This window comes from Castor canadensis, chromosome 5, assembly GCF_047511655.1.
Source record: "Castor canadensis chromosome 5, mCasCan1.hap1v2, whole genome shotgun sequence".
Taxonomy (NCBI): Eukaryota; Metazoa; Chordata; class Mammalia; order Rodentia; family Castoridae; genus Castor; species Castor canadensis.
The window spans coordinates 61,941,223-61,966,908 of NC_133390.1; the positions used below are offsets into that span (position 1 = coordinate 61,941,223).

Consider the following 25,686-nt stretch of genomic DNA (forward strand, 5'->3'; position numbering starts at 1 on the left):
TAATTGCCACCAGAAGGATGAACAATGGCAATTCAAACATTCAGTGAGCAAATACTAGCACAGTGTCTGCCTACTATATGTTAGGCACCTATCATCAGCAACTCAGGGGTGACTGGCCCCTGATTTCAGAGTTTAATACCCCCATCATCACACAAATGAGTGAGAAATGTGAACAGAAATATGTTCTAATGTAGAAAACATATTCTGTAAGAACATACAACAAAAAAGCTGATCTAGACTGAGGGTTTTCCTAAGGAGAAGATGGCAGAGTTGAGATCAGAAGGAATTAACTGGGTAAAGGAAGGTAGGACAAGAACTTTTGAGAGAATTGGTTATGCAAAGTTTCTGTATCAGGAAAGAGCATAACTTAGGGAAAAGTTATAGTTTGACTGCAGAAGACTAGAGTGAAGAACTGGACAGGGAGAAAGACAGGCATCAGATCACTAAATGGCTTACATGACATACTAAGGGAAAATTTTATCCAAATAATAATGGACAGCCATCAAAAGGTTTGTAGTTAGGGATTGAAGGGGAGTGGGAGGTGATGTAGTCAGATTATTTTAAAAATGTCATCCTACCTGTAAGTGTGGAAAATAGATGTGAGATGGCCTGCATAGGAAGCAGGGACACCTTTTGGGAATTCCAGGAGAACCATGGTGGTCACTTGGTCTGAAGTTGTGTAGTAAAGAAGAAAGTATAATGGTCCTATTGGTAATGAGTGAATGTGGGGGTTGAGACAAAGAAGTGTTGGGGGTGACTGATAATGGAATTGACTAAGATACTCAGACAAGAAACACTGGAAGAGAGCTGGGCATGTGTATGGCTTGTCAATGCTATTGTTGTTTTAGAGGGAAGGATGAGCTGGGTGTGGTGGTGCATGACTGTAAGCCTAGTCATTGTGCAGGCAGAGGAAGGATTGTGAGTTAGAGGCCGGCCTGGACTTTACTGCCTTAAACTAAAGAAGAGGTAAGGATGACTGGGGGTGAGCAGATGATCATGAATTTAGATTTGGACATGCTGAGCTTGAGATCCCTTTGTGATCTCAAAATGGAGATGGCATTCGGCCTGTAACTTAGAGAAAAAATCTGGGCTAGAGATATAAATCTAGCAATGTCTAAATGTACTAACTCTGTTATATTGAAGGCTTCCGGAGGACAAGAATTCAGGCATCATTTAGAGCAGAGTGACCACCCCTAAAGGCAGGCAGTAGTAAGTTTCTTGAGAATAAGACAACAAAATTCCATCCAATTCTGCCTGAAAGTTAGCCACCCCAACAAACATTTATTAAGTGTCTAAATGTACTGGTAATTGTAGAAGAATTGGAGGTGCAAAGATTAAGAGATGGTTGTCATGATAATGAACAAAAGGTCAAGGGGCGGGGTATGGTGGTAAACATCTGTAATCTCAGCTATAAGAGAGGTGAAGATGCGAGGATTTCAGGTGAAGGCTAGCCAGGCAAAAAAGTTGGCAATACTCAGTTCTCAAAAACAAGTTAGGCATGGTGATACACATCTACAGTCCCAGGTACATGGGAGGTAGATGTGGGACAATCAGTCCAAGACTGGCCCAGGACCACAAGCACAAGATCCTACCTGAAAAATAAACTAAAGTAAAAAAAGCTAGCGTTGTGGCTCAAATGATAGAGTGCTTGCCTAGCAAGCACAAAGCCTTGAGTTTAAATCCCAGTACTGTGCCAGTCATGGTGGTGCACACCTGTGATCCCTACTATGTGGGAAACAGAGATCAGGAGGATCGCAATTCCAGGCCAGCCCAGGCAGAAAGTTAGTAAACACCCATCTCAACCAACAAGCTGTCATAGTGTTGTGTGTCTGTGGTCTCAGCCCCTGGAAGGCACAGGAAGGAGGATCATGATCCAAGGTTAGCCCTGGGCAAAAACACAAAACTCTATCTGAAAACTAACTAAAGCAAAAAAGCTGAAGATGTGGCTTAAGTGGCAGAGAGCCTGTCCAGTAAATGTAAGATTCTGAATTCAAACCCTAGTATATGGGGGGACAAAAGAGTACCACCAAGAGAGACAGAAAAAGGAATAGTCTAGTAGAAAAGATAGACAAAAAAGCAAATAATCTTTGTACACAGCCCTAAGGGGAAAAACTCACAGGACATAACTCCACATAAAGGTGGGCTCACAAAGGACTCTGCAGGGGAGGTGATGTTTGGCATGAGCTAAGTCATAAAGAATGATGAGGGGGCTGGTGGAGTGGCTCAAGAAGTAAGATCACCTACCTAGCAAGCGTGGGACCCTGGGTTCAATTCCAGTGCCGTCAAAAAAAAAAAAATTGAAGGAGTCTTTCAGAAAGGGAAGGGGATAGGTAGAAGGGATGTTTTAATTCAAGTACAATATACATATAATCATTACTTGGGTATAAGGTGAAAAAGGAAGCATCTGATGAACACCACACAACCTTCTGAATAAATGGTTTGATCACATAGCTTATACTTTAAAGTTTTCAGGTAAGAGTATAAATAGATTAGGGTAAGAAGTGAGCCACGTCTGCTAATCCAAATGCTCTATCACTTCTACTTATTCTAGCCTCATCTTTGTGCTGGCTCTACTCCCTGCCTAAATTCTCTTTCTGGTGTTGATCACATCTTGAAGTTCCCCACCCACCCATTTCAGTTTTCTCTGCGTCTGTTTTGGCCCTGAAACATTTTCTCTTTGATTTCAACCCAAAACAATGTAGATTAAATACTTTCCAAAATACTTTCACGGCACTTAAAAAGCATGGATGCAAATTGTTTGCAGAAAGGTGAGGTTGAAAGTCCCTCCTCATGAATCTGGGTGGGTTTTGTGACTGTGTAACCACTTTACCCAATTGAGTTTGGAAGTGATATTTTGTCTCTGAGACCAGGTTATAAAAGGCCATGAGGTTCTGCCTTATTCGTTGAAACACTAGCTCATGGAGCTCTAAGTGTGTGTAAAAAGTATGTGACTATACTGTGGTCACCCTGCCATGAAGCCCAAGCCACATAGGGAAGTAAACACTCTTAGATAAACATTCCTGTGACAGTCCCAGCTCGGTACAGCCTTCAAGTCATCCAACCCAGGTGCCAGCCTTGTGATCAAGAAGCCTGTGGATTATTCCAGGCCTCACTCAAGACTTCCCAGCTGAGGCCTCAGACACTCTGAAGCAAAGATAACCCATTCCTGCCGTCACATGTCTGACTTCACAGTCGAAGAGTAAGCAAGCAAAAAGAAAAAAACCTTATTTTTATGTCCCTATAGTTTTGATGATTGTTATATAATAGTAGATAATTGGAACTCCCTATCCTTGCCTATTTTTTCCCATAGCTGTTATTATCCAACAATTCATTTGTTTGGGTTATTGTTGGTCTCCTTCTCCCTCCATTAAAGTGTAGAGTCCGTGAAGACAAGTATTTTTGTCTTTTTGTTCACTGCTATATCCCCACAATCTAGAAGAAAACCCAGAACATTGTAGGCATTCTGAAAATATTAATAGGATGAATTAAATCAGAGACAGGTGGACAGAGAACACCCAAAGTTCTGTTGGACAATTACTTTACAACATGGAAATATTACTAATATGCAGGTGACATAAAAATAGAATTTTCATTAAAAACAGAATAAACTACATAAAAATAGCAAGGTGATGATAAGATTTCTATTATATTCCTAATGAAAGAAACTAACTTAAAATTCTTATTCTCCTCCAAAATTTTGAACCAGGAAATAAATATCTACATATTCACAAAAATATCTACATGATTCATTACCAATAGATTCTAAGAAGTTCATTGTAACAACAAACTTACTATTTGAGGAACCCAAGTGAGGGCAGTACCTCCTTGTTTGAATTTCATCTGAACCAAAAAAGTTTGGCAAGCAAAATCATAGATTCGAACAGAACCTATAGAAAGAATAGTTTTAAAGAAACAAATTATAAACATATGATCTCACAAAATATTTTTGCTCACTTTTTACATGCTGAGTATTACAGTAAGAATTGATAAATAAGTAAATCAATTGATAATCCACCAGCCTTTTTTAGTCAAAAATGTCCATACACACCCTCAGACAGGTAATTTATAAGCATGAATAATAAAGAAGACAACTGATGATTGGCTGGTTTCACCTTGCAGCCCACATATTTGCCATAGTTCAAAAAGGAAAAAAGGTGATGGAAAGAATAGGAAGAGTATGGTATGGATAATATGAAAATAAATAGCATTTCCATAAACAATTTACAATAACCAGGGATGCTGTATGTTGTGACTTCTCTACTCTGTGACAATTCACCTCACTCATATTCAAAGAGGCTTCCCTTAAGGAAAAATGCTAAATGATTTCAATCAAACACATTAAAAAATTATGTTGAAAACAAAACAAAAAAGAGTGCATATTTTCATTAAGAGTTCCCACTTACAGTCTAAGGCAGTTGTGGCCATGAGATAAGTAACAGGAGAAATAGCCAAGGCTTCAATAGCTCCAGTATGGAAGGAGAAGAGGCATTCTGGGTCCTGGGTCTGAGAACAGACAAATGGCATACCAGAGCTCAAAGACAGGGTAACATAGAATTAAGATCAAGTTTAAAGAAGTGCAAATGGAATCCTAGGGCATACATGTGATTTTATGTGAATAGAAATAATAAATTGACTAGAAAGATCACTGGACTTTGGAATTAGGAGAACCAGATAGAGTCCTGGTTTTCCACCTAATGACCATGTGATTTTACACAACTCCCTTCAAATGCCAGGTTTCATTTCTTCATCCATAAAATGAGACTGGCAGCTGACTGCTTACTCAGCAGGGCAGCTGTGAGGATAACACAGGGAAATACATGAATATCCCACATGTCTGTGGAAAGTGCACGGCATAATGCAGTAGACCCTTGCTTATTTTATGAGAACAGTGATATGATATGGAGAAAGATGAAGTACCTTTAAAAAAATAACAAAGGTTTTACCACAGAAGTTAGGAGAAAATAAGAAAAAATAGGCAACTTACAATATTTGAAAAACTAAGGTCAAGCTTCCATATGGCTCCATTGGCATCCTAAAAAATTAAACAGCTAATAACATTTTATCATATTGAACTTTCATCAAATTAAAATTTTTCCTATACTTTAGTTAAAGTAATAACAAGCAACATCAGAATCTTACATAAAATGTGAGATTGACATTTGATACAAATAACTTCCATATATTGTAGAATACAATCACATAATAAGCAAGGCAATCTCATAATACTTACAGTGAAATGGCCTACCCAGTTCCAAAAATCAATTATACTACTTATTATAATTTTATGTACAGACAATGCTAAAGAACCAAGATAGAAAAATGCAACATACCTGAGCCAACCAAAAGTTATTTCCAACTTCATTCATTTTTATCATGGAGAAGAGTTTGACATTCTTATTTACTTGAAGTTCATTAATAGGCTCGATCTCCAACAATCCAGTTTCATCTACAATATCAGCAGTGTCTATTGTCTCAAAATCCCATATCTTACAAAATTAATAAGAACATACTTTAATCAATTAGTAGTTTCACTTATTTTCTAAGCCAGAAAAGGCTCTGATTTTTTTTTAAAAAGTCATTTCTTATTTCATGAAAATTAACAATGAGTAGGAGCAATTACAACACCAGTCAAAACTCAGCCTCTGGAATTTTACTTTGAACATAGGTATAAGAAATTAATATAGTTTTCTTTGTATTTATAGAGATTAGCAAGGACATACTTTCTTCTATAAGAATTTTGATTTGTCCAAAGTAAGCTTTATTAGAAACTTTCTATTAGGTCTTTCTTATAAAGACCATCTTATTATAAAAGACCATCTTATTATAAAGTGGCCATAAAGAGTAAATGGTTCAGCTGCTCAGCAAGAAATATAATCAACCTTGTAGGGTCCCTAGAAGGGGAAATATAACTTCTTGCTTAATAATTCAAGTACAATCTTAATTATAACAAAAGAAAATTATCTAAATGATGACTCCATTGGAAAAATATTTATCTTCCTTAATGTAAATTTATACCCAACTATCTCAGTTAAGGATTGCTGTTCTTTGGGAGAAGAAATCAGACCACCACAGGAAGAGGGAGGGAATGCAGCATCACCTCCCCATGGTACAGTCAGAAAAGAATTTCTGTGACATGCCAAAGACTACCTTGGGCAGACCTGTTAACACACCTACCATGTTATTCTAGATCAGATGATTCAGATTTGAGGAAAGTAACTCCTGGGAGACTGTTGTTATCCCAAGGACTAAGTTGGTTGGGTAGAAAGGGCCAGCTCCCAGGAATAGACCAATCTCTGGGAACTGGGTAAGTTTTTCCTACAGGGTGAGAGGCTGAGATTTACCACTGAAGAGATGAGGGCGGGCTTTGAGAAGGAAAACAAGCTTAGAAATCAGTGGTGTCCGTGAGAGGTCCTCTATGAAGTATTTAACTTCTTTTCTCTTGAGGTTTTTCTCACTCAGTATTTGGACATTTTGGGGTGATAAATATCTTGGAAAGATAGTGAATATATTACATGACAAAAAAGATAATAAAATATCCTTAGAGCAATGTGTGAAGATTAAATTTAACATTATAAACATAAAAACCTACACTTGAGTTTACACTGAGGGAGATTTGACTTAAACAATTTATTAGACAAAGTAAGCTCAATAGACATCAACAAAACAACCAGATTATTTTTTAGTTATTTTTTATAATTAATATGCATTAATAAAAATAAATAAAATAAAATGCAATCTTATTTCTAATAATACTGCTTAAATAATGTCAAAAGAATTATACTACCGTTTTATGAAAGGCCCCAGAGAGAACATGTACCGAGGGGACTATAAGGCAAAATCATAAAGCTACAAGTTGGCTAGAAACAGTGGAGGCCACACCCACATCCACATGAGGTGGATGGGAGAAGAATAGCAACCAAGGGAACTTAAGTTCAGGAGCAATGGTCCAACTTCACCCAGGTTTTAAGCAAGACAGGTGAATTCCTTAGCGTTAGGAGCAAGAAAAGACTATCATACAAAGGCAAACCCTATCAGCTTAACTCTGAGTATATTTCTAACTGGTCTCCTCACTTTCATTCCTAGAAAATGACCCATTCATACTGGACATTCGGGAAGGACATGTGCTCACTGTTCATATTGTGCTAACATGAGCTTTCACTTTCTGAAGCTATTATTTCAACAACTTAATAAAAAGAATAAGAGATCCCCTCAGAAAGTTTCAGGGCTAAAATGCAGTAAGCTAATTTTGATAAGAATGTAAGTATTTACCACATAAGAAGCATTATTTAAAATGAGCTGGTCTTGGGAATAAATGATCACTGAACTTCTTCATAAAGCAACCTTGATGAGAAGTAAAAATCTGGCAAAATCACTTGGTTTTGTGAGTCTTAGACATAGATGCAACTGCCCAAGAATCCACATGAACACACAAAAAACCCTTACCCTAACACACCCATCTGACCCGGCAGTGATAACTTCACCCTCATCCAGCATGATCTGGTTAATGGGACCGTGGTGACAAGACTTCATTCCAGTTCGACAGAGCTCCACTTTGATGAGACTGCCTTCCCAAAGCAGCAGATTGCCCCATTCAGACCCTGAAAGCACCTGGCAGGTAGGGAGAAAGAAAGAAATATGAATTAAAACAAATGTATGTATTTATGCCTCAAATAGTAGGAAGTTATTTTTTAAAGATTTTTTTCTTGATTATGAAAGTAAAAAGTTTGAATATGGAAAAAAGAAAATGTAGAAATGAAAGCCTACTACCCTATAGGAAGGAGAAAAATAGAGGCCATGAAACAATTTGGGTTATAATACATATATATATGGAAATCTCACAATGAAACTCCCTATATAACTACCTTAAACAAACAAAAATATCATTCTTTTTAAAAAACAGAGAACATGATGGCAAAACAGGTCTTGTCTGGGGGTTGGTACCAGTGGGAAAGGAAGGATATAAACAAAGGATATAAGAGGGTGAATATGGTAGAAATATTATGTACACATGTATATCAGGTAGAAAAATGAGACCTGATGAAACTATTCCAGGAATGGGGGAGGGAGAATAAAGGAGAATAATGGAGGGGGTGAATTCAACTATGATATATTGTAAGAACTTTTATAAATGTCACAATGTACCCCCAGTACAACAATAATATAAAAATATAAAACTTTAAAAAAGAAAGTCTACTACCCTAGACATAGTTACTAATCACATTTTGATGCATTTCTTTTTAGCATTATGTACAACTTTATATCATTATGATTAGGCTACATTTTACTGGTAATTTTTCATATATATATAAAACAAAGGAGTAGAATTACTAGGTTAAAAATTAGAGTGGGCCAGGTGTGGTGGCTCACAGCTGTAATCCCTACTACTTGGGAGACAGAGATAGGAGGATTATGGTTCAAGGTTAGCCTGAGAAAAATTAGTGAGACCCTATTACAAAAAAAGCCAGGGGTGGTGGTACATGCCTGTAAGACTAGTTACGCAGGAGGCAGAGGTAGGAGTTGGTCTGGGCTGGCCCCAGGCAAAAAGGGTGAGCTCTTATTTGAAAACCAAACCAAAGCAAAAGGGCCAGGGAATGGGGTGGCCCAAGTGGTAGAACACTTGCCTTGCAAGCATGTGGCCCTGAGATCAAATCCCAATACTACCAAAAAAACACCCAGAGACACATTTATAGTCTTTAGCAGATGAGATTCTACTTTTTAAGTGTTTTACTATCAAATTTTCTAAGACATTTGATAAGTTGTGAAACCACTGAATTGACTACCTCTAATTAATCTATTTAATCCAGTGTTTCTCAAAGTGCCTACCACCAAACACGATTAGCCTGTGTTTATACTAAGTAATATTTATTGAGCATGGATTTTGTGCCGAGCATTGCTTGAGAGTGAGTGCGCACACACAAACACACACAAAGTTATTTAGTGCTGAAATCTATACAAATTAATTACATTTATCACTAAATCCATGTAAAGCTGTGCATGTTGAGCACTTTGGTTTCACTACAACAGACAGCCTTTTTTCATTCCCACAAAGAACTAATATGGACCAATGGCAACACTGACCATTATCATCCCCATTTTACAGAGGAGAAAACTGAATCACAAAGCAGTTAAGTAACTGGCCCAAAGTTACTGAGAGGAGTCAGGACTCTTGCCCAAGCACCATGGCTCAAATGCCCTGTTCTGACTATACTGACACAGAGGCAGATGCCAAGGTAAATGGTCAAATGTGTTTATTTTTCTTCAATACAGAAATATTTTTTGGAAATCACCAAGAATAATTTCTAGATACAAACAATTTTGACTAGGAAGGACTTGCTTTCACAGCCTTCTGAGAAGATCCATGTTCCATATGATGCACTTTGGGAAACTCTGACTTTCCCTTTGTCAGCCCACTCCAGGGTCCTGCACTTCTACTTCCTTTTTCATATGGAGGGACTTTACTCAGTCTTTCTACCTCTTGGATCTACCTACTTCCACCCATCCTGCCTATTTCACCTACTATTAAACCTCAGCACACGTGTAATATAGTCTATAACAATCAAAAGTAACAAGCATGTCATTGTGTTACTATATAAAAATGCTTACACACTTTATATGTGTGTAGTAATAGCTAGAAAAAAAGTAGGAAATGGTATGTATATATGAATTATGATACTTTCAGGGAACTATTTCAAGTAGAATTGATAACCTGAATAATGTTCATCATATTTATAATTATATCTTATTAACACTGACAGAACTTTTTAGGACATATGATGCATTTTCATGCAAATATGCATTCATATGTCACAATCTTATTTTTGGAGAACAGCAGCAGTGCTCACCTTCCCATCTGGGAGCTCCATATAACCCTCTATATCAGTAGCAGTTGTTTTGCCAAATCGACCTAGTGATCCCTGAAGTTTGAGACCAGTGAATGTAAAAGCCATTTCCCAGAACCTGCAAACAAATAAGAGATCAAATGTACTTCAAGTAAGTTTCATTACTTTTTATTTTAATATTACCCAAATACTTACATACTTCATAATCACATACAATTTCATTCATTCATCTGACTAATATGTAGCATCTACTACCTGTCAGGCAATATGAATTCATCAATGGGCAAAAAGTAGACCAAAAAATTATCTGTCTTCATAGATCTTATATTTTGAGTTATATTGTTTGAAGTAGTAGCCATCAGACATGATTTGAATTTAGATTTAAAGTAATCAACATTAAGCAAAATTAAGAATTCAATGTTTCAGTCCACTTAGACAATTTTAAGTATTCAATAACTACTTGAGGCTAGTGGCTCCTATATGGGACAGCACAGATCATTTCCAGCCTAGCAGAAAGTTCTATTGGACTGTATTAGTGTAGAGGACATAAAAGTTTCCTCCAAAATTCTAATTTACTAGCTATGTGACTATGAGTGATTTTCTTGATCACATTGTCCCTTCATTTTCTCAGATATATAATGAGAATATCAGTAACACCTCACAAATTTGCTGAAAAAAAATTTAGTGCCTACTAATCAATAAATGTTAGCTAATACTAAGTCTAAACAAATGAACAGTCAAAATAATGAAAACTATGTAGTAGTAGTCTAACCAACTAGATATAAAATAGTTAAAGAAAGGCATCAAAAGCCAATAATACAAAGCTAAAAGCCCAAAACATCTTTCTCCCAAAAACTATTGTAGGTCCCCTAATCAAATGCTTCCATGTATTTTGTGTTTTTTTTCATAGCACTTTACATGTGAAATTTATTGTCCAATGTCTGTCTTTTCCCAAAGGTATAGTGTACAGAAAATATACAATTAACTAAATGAGAGGAAAATTTTGCCCCATGACTAGCAGAGTTTCTCAAAAATTACAGATGATGTTTTAAAATCTCATCAAATAATTTGTTGCTTACAGGAGACCCATCTCATTGATAGAAATAAGCATAGGCTTAGGATGAAAGGCTGGAAGAAGATTTGCCAAGCCAATGGCCCCCGAAAACAGGCAGGAGTAGCAATACTTATCTCAGACAAAGTAGACTTCAAACCTACATTGATCAAACGAGATAAAGAAGGACATTTCAGACTAATAGAAGTGGAAATACACCAAAAGGAAATAACAATTATCAACCTATATGCACCCAATGTCAACGTACCCAATTTCATCAAACATACCTTGAAGGACCTAAAAGCATATATTAACTCCAACACAATGGTCGTGGGAGACTTTAACACCCACTATCATCAATAGATAGGTCATCCAAATGAAAAATCAATAAAGAAATCCTAGATCTAAAACATACTGTAGATCAAATGGACCTAGTTGATGGCTACAGAACATTTTATCCAACATCTATACTATATACATTCTTCTCAGCAGCCCACGTAACCTTCCCCAAAATAGATAATATCCTAGGGCACAAAGCAAGCCTCAGCAAGTATAAGAAAACAGAAATTATACCATGCATTCTATCTGATCACAATGCAATAAAAACTAGAACTCAACAACAAAAACAAAGACAAAAAGCATGCAAGCTGGAAACTGAATAATTCATTGCTTAATGAACAATGGGTCATTGATGAAATAAAAGAGGAAATTAAAAGGTTCCTAGAAGTCAATGAAAATGAAAACACAACCTACCAGAACCTATGGGACAAAGCAAAGGCAGTCTTGAGAGAAAAGTTTATAGCCATGAGTGCATATATTAAAAAGACAGAAAGATATCAAATCAATGACCTAACGTTACATCTCAAACTCCTAGAAAAACAAGAACAAGCAAATCCCAAAACAAATAGAAGGAGAGAAATAATAAAAATAAGAGCTGAAATCAATTAAATAGAAACCAAAAAAAAAAAAAATACAAAGAATTACTGAAACAAAAAGTTGGTTCTTTGAAAAAAATAAACAAGATCGACAGACCCCTGGCAAACCTGACTAAAATGAGGAGAGAAAATACCCAAATTAGTAAAATCAGGAATGCTAAAGGGGAGAGAACAACAAACACCATGGAAGTCCGGGAAATCATAAGAGACTACTTTGAGAACCTATATTCAAATAAATTTGAAAATCGTGAAGAAATGGAAAGATTTCTAGATACTTATGATCATCCAAAACTGAACCAAGAGGAAATTAATCACCTGAATAGATCTATAACACAAATGAAATTGAAGCAGCAATGAAGAGTCTCCCCAAAAAGAAAAGTCCAGGACCTGATGGATTTTCAGCTGAATTCTATCAGACCTTTAAAGAAGAACTAATACAAACCCTCCTTAAACTGTTCCACTAAATAGAAAGGGAAGGAAAACTGCCTAACACATTTTATGAAGTCAGTATTACACTTATCCCAAAACCAGGCAAAGACACCTCCAAAAAGGAGAACTATAGGCCAATCTCCTTAATGAACACTGATGCAAAAGTCCTCAATAAAATAACAGCAAACCGAATTCAACAACACATCAAAAAGATCATTCACCATGACCAAGTAGGCTTCATCCCAGGAATGCAGGGGTGGTTCAACATACAAAAATCAATAAACATAATAAACCACATTAACAGAAGCAAAGACAAAAACCACTTTATCATCTCAATAGATGCAGAAAAAGCCTTGGATAAGATCCAACACCATTTCATGATAAAAACTCTAAGAAAACTAGGAATAGAAGGAAAGTACCTCAACATTATAAAATCTATATATGACAAACCTACAGCCAACATTATACTTAATGGAGAAAAACTGAAACCATTCCCTCTAAAATCAGGAACCAGACAAGAATGCCCACTCTCTCCACTCCTATTCAACATAGTACTGAAATTCTTAGCCAGAGCAATTAGGCAAGAACAAGGAATAAAAGGAATACAAATAGGTAAAGAAATTGTCAAAATATCCCTATTTGCAGACAACATGATCCTATACCTTAAAGACCCAAAAAACTCTACTCAGAAGCTTCTAGACATCATCAATAGCTATACCAAGGTAGCAGGATATAAAATCAACATAGAAAAATCATTAGCATTTCTATACACTAACAATGAGCAAACTGAAAAAGAATGTATGAAAACAATTCCATTTACAATAGCCTCAAAAAAAATCAAATACCTAGGTGTAAACCTAACAAAAGATGTGAAAGACCTCTACAAGGAAAACTATACACTTCTGAAGAAAGAGATTGAGGAAGACTATAGAAAGTGGAGAGATCTCCCATGCTCATGGATTGGTAGAATGTCTATACTCCCAAAAGTAATTTACATGTTTAATGCAATTCCCATCAAAACTCCAATGACATTCATTAAAGAGATCAAAAAATCTACCGTGAAATTTATATGGAAACACAAGAGGCCATGAATAGCCAAGGCAACACTCAGTCAAAAGAACAATGCTGTAAGTATCACGATACCTGACTTCAAACTATATTACAAAGCAAATCAGCTAGCATTTGTTGCCTTAAGGCAGAGAAGCTAAAGCAGATACCTTAAAAGCAACTGAGGTCAATAGGAAAAGGGGACCAGGAAGTAGAGAAAAGGTTAGATCAAAAAGAATTAACCTAGAAGGTAACACACACTCACAGGAAATTAATGTGAGTCAACTCCCTGTATAGCTATCCTTATCTCAACCAGCAAAACCCCTTGTTCCTTCCTATTATTGCTTATACTCTCTCTACAACAAAATTAGAAATAAGGGCAAAATAGTTTCTGCTGGGTATTGAGGGGGTGGGGGGGAGAGGGAGGGGCAGAGTGGGGGTAAGGGAGGGGGTGGGGGCAGGGGGGAGAAATGACCCAAGCCTTGTATGCACATATGAATAATAAAACAATAAAAAAAATAGTAAAAATGTCTATACTCCCAAAAGTAATTTACATGTTTAATGCAATTCCCATCAAAATTCCAATGACAATCATTAAACACATTAAAAAATCTACTGCTAAATTTATATGGAAACACAAGAGGCCACGAATAGCCAAGGCAATACTCAGTCAAAAGAACAATGTTAGAGGTATCATGATACCTGACTTCAAACTATATTACAAAGCAATAACAATATAAACAGCATGGTACTGGCACAAAAACAGACATGAAGACCAGTGGAACAGAATAAAGGACCTAGATATGAAGCCACACAACTATAACCAACTTGTCTTTGACAAAGGTGCAAAAAATATACAATGGAGAAAAGACAGCCTCTTCAACAACAACTGCTGAGAAAACTGGTTAGCAGTCTGCAAAAAACTGAAACTAGATCCATGTATATCACCCTACACCAATATTAACTCAAAATGGATCAAGGATCTTAATATCAGAACCCAAATTCTGAAGTTGGTACAGAAAAGAGTAGGAAATACTCTGGAATTAATAGGTATAGACAAGAACTTTCTCAACGGAACCCCAGCAGCACAGCAACTAAGAGATAGCATAGATAAATGCGACTTCATAAAACTAAAAAGCTTCTGCTCAACAAAAGAAATGGTCTCTAAACTGAAGAGAACACCCACAGAGTGGGAGAAAATATTTGCCAGCTACACATCAGACAAAGGACTGATCACCAGAATATATAGGGAACTCAAAAAACTAAATTCTCCCAAAATTAATGAACCAAGAAAGAAATGGGCAAGTGAACTAAACAGAACTTTCACAAAAGAGGAAAATTCTAATGGCCAAAAAACACACGAAAAAATGCTCACCATCTCTAGCCATAAAGGAAATGCAAATGAAAACCACAGTAAGATTCCACCTCACCCTTATTAGAATAGCCATCATTAGCAACACCACTAACAATAGCTGTTGGCGAGGATGTGGGGGAAAAAGGAACCCTTTTATGCTGCTGGTGGGAATGCAAACTAGTACAACCACTCTGGAAAAAAATCTGGAGGTTACTTAAAAATCTAAACATAGATCTACCATATGATCCAGCAATACCACTTTTGGGGGTCTACTCAAAAGGCTGTGACACAGGTTACTCCAGAGGCACTTGAACACCCATGTTTATTGCAGCACTATTCTCAATAGCCAAGCTATGGAAACAGCCAAGATGCCCCACCACTGACGAATGGATTAAGAAAATGTGGTATTTATACACAATGGAATTTTATGCAGCCATGAAGAAGAATGAAATCTTATCATTCGCAAGTAATGGATGGAACTGGAGAACATCATTCTGAGCGAGGTTAGCCTGGCCCAAAAAGACCAAAAATTGTATGTTCTCCCTCATATGGGAACATTAGATCAAGGGTAAATGCAACAAGGGTACTGGACTCTGGTCACACGATAAAGTGAGAGCACACAAGGGAGGTATGAGGATAGGTAAGACACCCAAAAAACTAGACAGCATTTGTTGCCCTCAATGCAGAGAAACTAAAGCAGATTCTTTAAAGTGACAGAGGCCAATAGGAGAAGGGTACCAGGAACTAGAGAAAAGGTTGGTTTGAGAAGAATTAATTTAGAAGGTAACACACATGTACAGGAAAGCAATGCAAGTCAACTCCCTGTATAGCTATCCTTATCACAACTAGCAAAAACCCTTAGTCCTTCCTATTATTGCTTATACTCTCTCTTCAACAAAATCAGAGATAATTAAATATATACAGATATGTAAAGACACTATACAAACTCTTTTAAGAAGATAAATCCTATGAGAAGGCAGAAGGCTAATTTAAAAGCCTTCTTTTATCTATGCTATCTTTGGAAATAAAATTTCACATGTCTAATTAGAAAAAGTACACTACTGGTTAGTTTTAAAAACAACACATTTTGAAATTATTCTAATTTTAATAACAGCAAAAAATCTCCAGGTCTTAGATCCTCCTAGAAAATACCCTTACAATATCTGCTTGCACCTCTATTGATCGCCTGACTTACTTGATGTGGCCTGATCCCGACGTAGTGAGTTGCTCATCATCTTCAGGATTGAAAGTAACCTTAAAAACTTCCTGAGAAAAAGCTTTTTTCCTCAGTATGGGTTTCTCTTCTTTCCAATTCCAGATGGTCAGCATGTAATCAGGGTGGCTACCAACGGTGGCCACCAAGGTACCACTGTAGTTAAAGTCCACATAAGCATATGCATTCTCAGTACCATCTGGAAGGATGAACGGGAGTCTAATAAATAAGGTAACACACGTCCATTGTCAAAACCATGTCAGAAAGACTGAGACAGAGGAGAGAGAGAATGCCCCTAGGAAGAATGCCAAGAATTCCCTAAACAACCAATTCTACAATCATTCATTCATCACCCTTGGCTTTAGGATGGATCACATGATATAAAACAGGAGAGTGAAGACATCATAACCACATTTTGCATTAAAAAACACTTCATGGACATATTTCATCTTATGAAAGAGAGACTCAAAAGTGTGTTAGATAGCAGAGAGAAATCTATCTATAGTTACAGTTATCACTAAACTTAAACAAAAATTGACTACTAAGATTAGTTATATGAAAAACAGGACTATAATATGTTTGTGATGGTTAATTTTATGTGTCAACTTGGCTAGCTTGTAATACTTACTCAATTAAGTAAGTATTTAGAGGTTGGTATTAAGATATCTGTGGACATGGCTAATAAAACCAGTTGATTTTAAGAAGCATATCCCTGATGAACTAGGTGGACCTCATCCAGTCAGTTGAAAAGGCCTTGAATGTAAAACTGAGGATTTCCTGAGGAAGAAGAAATTCTGCCCAAAGACCACTCCATCAACTCCTTCCCAAGAATTTCCAGCCTGCAGGTCTGACCTACAAATTTAAGACTTACCTGCCTCTACAACTGTATAAGCTAATTCCATTAAATAAATCTCTCTCTCCTACTAGTTTTTGTTTCTCTGGAGAATGCTGATTAATTCAATAACCTCTTATCTTCTATTGAATGTTGTTTACCTTGGATATAGAATATTTTAAAGATTCTACAGGACTCACCTTGAAGGATTCTGTAGGGCCTCAGAGAAGGATATTCATAGATGATAACCTTTGGAAAACTCCCCTTTTCAGCTACTATGAAGTAAGTTTTATGTGGATGAACCTACAAAAAAATGGAATCTCACTAAAATATTAAAGAGAGAATTTTCATGTAGGCAATCCTATTCATGCAGTATTTAATGGCCATTATTTTATAATTGGTTAATTAGGATTCATTCCAACAGAAAACTCAAAAATGGCCATCTGGAAAACACTTGATGATGGATAGGATTTAAACTGAAAATAAGAAGTAAAGAAAAAACTTTAAGGTTTGCTTTCATTAAAACAGTCATTTCTAACTACAATTTTTACATTGCCATTAGAGAAGCTCAAATACCATTTCTCCATCATTCGTGTCCAATAGAATCACTTGAAAGGCTTATCAAAATATACCACAGCCCTCCCCAGAGTTTCTGAATTTATAATTACATTTCTAACAAATTCCAAGGAGATGCTGCTGCTGCTTTGGGGTCTGTGCTTTGAGAACCACTAAGTTGGATGAATTGTTTAACTTGCTTATAAGTCAATCTAAATTTTGCATAGAAAAATTCATGAAATGTCTGTGACTTGGCCAGTCTCCTGCTGATACAGCAAAGTACCTGAAACCAAGTTACTTATGATGAATAGAAATTTATTTGGTTTATGGTTCTAGATGCCAGAAAATTGACCATTGAGGGGCCACATGTAGCACGGGCCTTTGTGTTGGGTCATCCCATGGTGTAAGTTGGAAGAGTAAGAGAGGACGAGGGCAAGAAAGCAAGAGGGTGCCAAATTCACTTTTGTGAAAAAAAAAACCTACTTATTATAGTAGTTAATGCACTTCTTCAGTAATCACATTAATCCACTCATATCCTAATCACCCCCTAGAGACCCCCCCCCAACACTACTGTATCGGGTATTATGTTTCCAATGCATGCACTTTAGAGGACACATTCAAACCATACCAATATAGAACTCATGATTCCTGAGTCAATTATATGCCAATTTAAAAATTTAAACCTTGGAAAAACTGACCAGAAATGACAATAAACTTAATATAAGTGAGAAAGATACAATGTTTCCAAGATAGACACAGAGGAAAATAGAATAAAATATAAAATATGCCCTAAACTACTTGTGTCAGCATTTCAAATGATAGCCATATAAGTTAGATGGAATTATATGTTCATTTCTGTTATTTTTGGTCATTGGTTAAGTCAAATGTGCTAGAAGAGTAAATAGCCAAAAAACTAAAACTATGAATAGACTGCTGTAAGAGTCAGTATTTAAAACACATATTGGACTTGTAAAATTCTAGTTTCAGTTGTTTTACAACTCCTGACTACAAATCCAAGGACAGGGGGTTGGCTCTCAGATACAGATTGCAGGTACTGATACCTAAGCTCCTTTCTTCCCTCCGCTCTTAAAGGGACCAGAAGACCTATGATGAACTGACTACCTCTTATCTTTCCATTCAGGTAAAGTCCCATCACTGGGACTTGAAACAGGCTTAGGTTTAGAAGGACATTCAGGGAGATAATTGTGACACTGAATACAGCTAACATTTATTGAGTGCTTACTATGTGCCAGACACATAGTAAGTTAAGTTTTACACACATTAATTCCTTTAAATTTTATATCAACCCTGTGAGCATAGACACTACTATCATCTCCATCTTATTGAAAAATAAACTGAGGAACAGAGTACAAATAATTTGCAGTCACAGAAGCTGTGGTGTGGTAAGTGTGAGGGACAGGATTCCACCAGATGTTGAAGCCAAGAAGCAAATGAGATTAAAAAATGTAGATCCCAAGAGATGGAAGAAATGGATTAACTATATCTGTCTAGATCCCCATTTACAAAGAAATTTTGTGTGTCACAGATATCTCAACGGAGACTCAGGCAAACCCTTTTTCCTTCTGGGTCTTGTCTATAGTGAGTGAAAACTGTCTGCTCACTCAGATTGGAAGCTGCTGTGGGGTTGAGTTTGGGTGTTTTGTTTTTAGTTGAGAGCTGGAATTAGTAAGTCACTTACTTTACACTCAATGTATAAATTCTCCCTATCTTTTCTGGAAAATAGTGTACATGCCCCAAACACGTTTCTCACAGCCTTGCAAAAGCATTTCTTACCCTCAACTGGATGTTTCAGAAAAGACACAATGGAGAGGCCTCTGTCACTATCCAGGCACTATTAGTACACATGAATAAAAACTTTGTGAACATAAACTGCTCAACATCCAGATAGATGTTGAATTAGCATTCTTGACCACACTACACCTCTGAGAACTGTCCTCAAACAAAATTATTTTATAATGAAATAGAAAAACAGAATTTTACAGACTATTAATTGCCATAAAATGATAGCTAAATATGTTATAGATATTCTTAGTTTTTTGTAAATAGTGTGGTTGGTCTTTAGGCTCTTGATAACTCATGGTCTCTGACTGGACCTCCTTCTATAAAATCAGTGACCCTCATGTTGGGTCTATGATGATTTTCACCCAGCTATTGCCATATTATCGTGTACTTATGTGTTGGGATATATGTCCACACATATATACCTACATGTATATGTACATATATGTATGTGTATACATATATTTTTTTTCTCTTTAGATGGGTTTTAAACATTTATAGAGCTCATGAATTCTTCTTCTTTTAAGTCCTCCCCTTCAATCTTCCTTTAAATCCTTCTACATAGTATTGTATGTATATAATAAATTCTTGCTGAACTTATTGATAAGTCTTAAAAACAAACTTTCTGAACACAGGGACTTTTTTATTTTTGGTGGCACTGGGATTTGAACTCAGAACTTTATGTTTGCTAGGCAGGTACTATCCCCCTTGAGCTACTTCACCAGCCCTTTTTGAGTTGGGTATTTTTAAGATAGGGTCTAGAGAATTATTTGCCTGGGCTGACTTTGAACTGTAGTCCTCTTAATCTCTGCCTCCCAAGTAGCTAGGATTATAGGCATGAGCTCCTAGGCCTTGGCAGGGACTTTTAATATATACACATACCATCTAGAACAATGATCAAGAAACAAATATGAGACTATTTTTCACTCCATACATCTCACCATATCCTGTTTCCATATCTCTACGTCCTATCTCTGGGTCTCATATTTTCCTTACTCCCCTCCCACTGCCATGTACCTGCTTCAGTCCTCAGATTAAGAATCTTCAACACCTCCTCACTCACCTCCACTTATAATCTAAAGGTAAAAAAATCTGCATGACCTAGGAAAGTCATTTAACCTCTAAGGTCCCAGCTTCCTTAGCTGAAAAATGGAATAATAATGTTACTAACATATTATTAAAATATTGCATGGAAGCAATATTAGTGTATGTAGTGGCTGCAGGAACTGGTGTGAAAATGTCTTGGAATAAAGATAGCTATGCAGCTCATGTGATCCCACAATACCACGCATGGTGTTGGCACTTAACAGTCATCGTTTGCTAGTCCACAGAAAGATATAAAGGATTTTTTTTAAAGTTACTAAAGGCATACCCCAATGGCACCAATTCCTTCACCACTGCTACTTCGCAGGTAGATCTGTTCCTTGGTTTTAAAATTCAGAAGGACCAGTTGGTTCCCAGCGATGTACGTCAGGGTACTGCTATCTAGAAGATGCAGGTTGGCTCGCTTTCTGCAGTCATAACCAAAACAGTGTCTGAGGGAAAGTTGCTAAGGAAAAAGAGGTGAAACAAAATAACCATCCTAGGGATAGGAAAAATGATGAAACATGCATATTTCAAAATCATGTTCTTAGATAAAGATTTGAGGTTGAATAGGGATAGGAAAAATGATGAAACATGCATATTTCAAAATCATGTTCTTAGATAAAGATTTGAGGTTGAATTTTACTCTGAAACTCATAATTTTTATGCATATTACTAACAACTTTATTTTTTAGTTAGGTGAGAAATCTCATATACGGATTTAGTTACTTTTTAAATTTTCCTCAATACTGAAAATAGCTTTAGTTGTTTTTATAGTAATAGATAATGTTAAACCTTCTACTTGGGTATTATTTTCCTCTCTACCACTGAAACTAAATCCCACTACACAACATGGGACAGAGTCCATGTCTTCATCTTTGTGTTCATAATGCGCATAATAAAAATATCATATAGACCTCTTCCTAGATGTGGAATGACAAGATATTTAAAATTCTGACATTTGTGAAATTCTAACACAACATTTGATAACATAACTACTGTAATAAATGAACATAAATATAATTGAAATTTAATTCATATAAAATAAATATGAATAAATTATATTTATTTCAATAAATTATGAAAATCAACTAAACATATGGCATGTAAACTTACATGTAATTAATAACCCAACATTTTATTTCCAAGGATGTTAGTATGTATATTGGTGTGTAGGCAAGTATGTGTGTATTTATGTTTGTTAGAGTAAAATTTCAGTAATTCAAAATATAAAATTTTAAAATATGAATTATATAAACACCTTGTAATATACAATGTTACTACATTCAAATTAATATAATCCAAGATATAAACATAACAACTAAATGAGATGGTAACCAAACATATGAGAAAAAAGAAATATACAACACAGCATATTTTTTTTTTTTTCAGTATTGGGGCTTGAACTCAGGGACTACACCATGAGCCTTTCCACCAGCCCTTTTTTGTGAAGGGTCTTTTCGAGATAGGAACTCGTGAACTATTTCCCCAGGTTGACTTTGAACCTCGATCCTCCTGATCTCTGCCTCCTGAGTAGCTAGGATTACAGGCGTGAGTCACTGGTGCTCAGCTATACAGCGTATTTTAAGTAGGTAGGTCCTTCACTTATAAGAATTCATTATTAGCCAGGCACTTTCTAAATCACAACTTATCCGAGTATTGAGATTACTTCTCACATCTCTATTTCCCAGGATACATAGCAGTGTCTTAAGACCATTAGGTGTTCAATAAATATTTGTTGAATGTATTAATTAATTAAATACATAAGTAGAGTCTGTTCCTTTCCCTTTAACTCAGTCCCTTAGCAGACTTTTGAAATGTTAAAATGTGTACCTTCAATTCCCTTTTTTTCTTTTCTCACTTTCTCTTCTGACTTGCCTCCTCTTAACTTCCAGTCAGAGACCTAGAGCCTTTAATGTTTGCCCATGGCCATCTAGAACTTCCACTTTAAAACTGTTTAAACACCATGTTAAGTTCTATTTAATGCCTTCTGTAAATTATGCTATGGTTTATGTAATATCTTATAAATGGCACATTTCTTGCAAAAATAAATTGATTTAAAAGATGTTTTAAAGCTAAAGTAAAATAATGTAATTATTAAAAGACTACTTAAGGGATTTGTGATGGTTGACTTCCTCTTCTTAGAGTTTCTCACAGGTTATAGAGATTAAATTTGTTCCATCACCAAAGAGTAGAACTAAGTCCCATGGGAGCTATTCAAGATGGGAAGATTTTGATTTAAGGTCTCAAAGAACTCTAATAGTGTAAGCTATCCAAAAATGGTATGAACCACTTGTGATTTCCCTGGTGTTGAATGAGCTTAGGGAAAGGCTGTAGCTTATCTAGCAGTTATCCAACTGAGTAGAAAAGATCCACCCATCAGAAGAAAAGTCGAAGTCCTTCTGACCACTGTGCAGAATGTAAGCATGTCTCTACTGCAGAAGGGGCAGCAAGTCCCCAGGGTTGGGGACAGGAAGAAGGAGCATGTGAAAAACTACCTGGAAGGTTTTCAGCATATATAAGTCCAAGTCCTTCTCCACACAGAAGTAGCACAGTAGGGGCAGGAAAGTATTGAGCAATCAGTACTTCAGGAAAAGTTTTCAGGAACTCTGATATACCAGCCTTACCCCATTTGAAACTAACAGGCTAGGAAAAAGAAAATTGTCTATCTTTTGTCAGAAACTTGTCCAAAGACAAAAAAAGAGAAAACCCTAAAGAGAAAAAATTCTGTTACAAAATGATCCATGGTGAATTAGTTTAGTCACACCTGGGTTTGAATCAGAGTTAGAAGGTATATTAACATTACATTTTATGCAAAAGCAAGATCAACTCAGGAAGTATGTCCCCCTATTGCTGTAAAGCACACCTTTTATAAGAGGTCATACAGTGGCTTAGGCGATACAATAATAACTACCACCCATCTGAAGGAAAGCTGAGGATAGTAAAAGAAATTGGTCTTCCAACTACTAGCCTCAAAAATCTATCATAAGTAATGATAAACACTAAATTCTCTCGTCAACCATCCCCACTTTTACCAGTCTTTTCACAGACTCTTATTCTCCAGATCAACAAACTAAAACCTGCTATTTTGTGCCCTGTTTTGTCTATTCTGATATATCATCTTCTCTGATAATTCCTCAGATACAATGTGAAAGTACTGAAGACTGACAATAGCCACATCATTGTTTCAAGAAGAGAAATAAATGATTCAACTCAACAGGCCAGGATGGTAGAGGAGATAAATGGCAAAGAAGAGGCCTTCTGGTCTCCTTCACATCCCGCCTTTTCCAACTGTGCAAAGAACATCCAGGAAAGCATTGTTGCTCCTTATGGTTATCTGGCATAAAATAAAAAGCTTAGTTTAAGATGAGATCATGTCTTTCTATCTCAACACAGAGGTTGGTAAACTTTTTCTGTAAAGTGCAGGTACTAAGTATTTTATGCCTTGTGAGCACAAGGTCTTTACCACAACTACTTAACTCTGTCCTTGTAGTGCGATTATGGCCATAGACAAAATGTAAATAAATATGACTGTGCTGCAATAAAACTTTATTTACAAAAGAAAGCTGGAGGTCAAAGGAGCTTGCTTATTGGGCTCTAGTTAACTGACCTCTGGCCTAAGAAGCTAAAATCCCCAGATTGTACTTATGTAGTGCGAGTGGATACACAAGCGTTAGAAAATCCAGTGGTATGTTCGAGTCCGGAGTTACAAAAGGCATTGAAGCAAGCTCAGAGTAATCGTAGAAGAAGGTCTCAGATATTTTCGTCACAGCTTCCTCCTCTGCCTCTTCTGCAGCTGGTTCCTGAGATGCTGAAACGTGAAAATATTTTAACAAAGAAGAGTTAAAATGTTGGATCCTAAAATTGTATTTCCCAAGGACAGTAGGAATGTGCATAACCTGAAATATACTAGCAGTAAGTACTAGTACACTGAACATGAGATGCTACCCACTAAATAAGCATGGGAGGAAGAGCCACCACGCTTGCGCACATATCAGAGGCAAAGGCTGAGCACTGGTCAGGATTTCAACAATCTCAAAGAGCAATGCTCAGTAAGATTCAAGGGAGAGTTGGAGAACTCAACTAATCTGGGTTAGAACACCCCTTAGAACATGTCAACATCCAGAAGGTCAAGTATAAGAGCACTGTATGAGATCTCAGAAGTGGAAATACACCTCCGATGCTGCCCATCTATCCTACTGTAATATGTGCCATGTTTTTCCTTTCATCTGCACAAATACCTATATCCTGCAAATATTTCTTTTTCTAGAACATAATTGTTCAATTTGTCTGGACAATTTATCTTTAAAACAGTGATAATTACTGACAGAAAATAGTAATACTAACTTCTACCACTTTCAAGATAATCTTCATTTGAACTTGTACTTTCTTCCAAACCTTCCAGATCTGAGTCTTCTCCATTGAAATATGAGTCTTCCCCTTCGGTAAGTGTTAAATCTGTGGCATCTTCTAAACCTTCTTTTGTATGAGCTATTAAAAATAATTTGTTTTAGTAATTCTTCAATTTTAAATTAAACATTTTCTTATATTCAAAGTAACGAAAACTTGCAATTTGTGCTCTAAATTTGATAAATTTCCATACTTAAAAATGCCTAGAGGGAGCATTTTATTTGATCAGTCTTTACAAAACTTTACAAAATGAAAAGGCCTTTTCTGTGAATTCATCTCCATTTCACTTCATTTTCAGTCTATTTCCAGTTACCACATACTAAAAAGAAAGTAAAAGATAAGAAGGAATGGAAATTGAGATGGTTCCAGGTACCAGCCAGCATTCAGATCAAGTCCAAACATGGGCACAATTAAAATATACATTATCAAGCAGGTGAAAGAAACACGGGTAGGGAAGAGAACAGGATATGGTACAATGACTTTCAGAAGGACAAGGAAAAAATAGAATGTTCACCAGAGCTACTAGAGCTCTTAGGTGAAGCTAAAGGCTAGGGACAAGGCCCAAGACTAATGAATGGCACAGAAAAGCTGAGCCAAGCCAATCAACTGGACAGCAGGACAGGAATCTATAGGATGTACGCATTTGATGGAAAGACCCTAATCCTAAGTCTTTGAATAGACCAAGCACATGGCTTGGATTCCTTGACGGAAGACCCTGGGGAACTGTTCTCCAATGACACCTGAGCTCTTTCTTGTGACTGTGGCAACCAAAACCTATTTCCTTATCTCAAGGTTAGGGTATTAAAAGCTTAAGCTTAAATTTTGCCTTCTCCCTAGGAAAGAAGTTAAAATTGCAAGCAGATAGACAGCCACTGATAAAAGAATTAAGAATGACTATAGATGAAGAAGAACAAATGCTTTTAAAAAACAAATATTTTAAGCTAAGAAAAAGGGTAGTATCACTGATGCAAAAGTGGAGTTTGCAAAACAAACAAATAAATTTGGCAGGAAGTAGGTGCATTAAATCAGTCTACTAAAGCAGCATATCCAGGCAAGTTGGTGATAGCTAGGGGTTTTATATATATATATATATATATATATATATATATATATTTTTTTTTTTTGAAAACAATGAGAC

The 25,686-nt window shown here is 36.3% G+C and overlaps 1 protein-coding gene across 3 annotated transcripts in view; it reads right to left on the reverse strand.

The window, feature by feature from the left end:
* Nucleotides 1-25,686, reverse strand: part of Cfap44 (cilia and flagella associated protein 44) — a 135,278-nt gene that overhangs the window by 99,807 nt on the left and 9,785 nt on the right. For all 3 annotated transcript variants that reach the window (XM_074073144.1, XM_074073143.1, XM_074073145.1), the window contains exons 3-13: nt 24,486-24,629; nt 23,805-23,949; nt 20,428-20,590; nt 16,901-17,003; nt 15,851-16,067; nt 9,843-9,957; nt 7,444-7,608; nt 5,331-5,486; nt 4,985-5,032; nt 4,404-4,503; nt 3,793-3,887 (exon numbers count right to left, since the gene is read on the reverse strand). In XM_074073144.1, the coding sequence (XP_073929245.1) occupies nt 3,793-3,887; nt 4,404-4,503; nt 4,985-5,032; nt 5,331-5,486; nt 7,444-7,608; nt 9,843-9,957; nt 15,851-16,067; nt 16,901-17,003; nt 20,428-20,590; nt 23,805-23,949; nt 24,486-24,629 (1,451 nt within the window). The remainder of the gene's footprint in view (nt 1-3,792; nt 3,888-4,403; nt 4,504-4,984; nt 5,033-5,330; nt 5,487-7,443; nt 7,609-9,842; nt 9,958-15,850; nt 16,068-16,900; nt 17,004-20,427; nt 20,591-23,804; nt 23,950-24,485; nt 24,630-25,686) is intronic.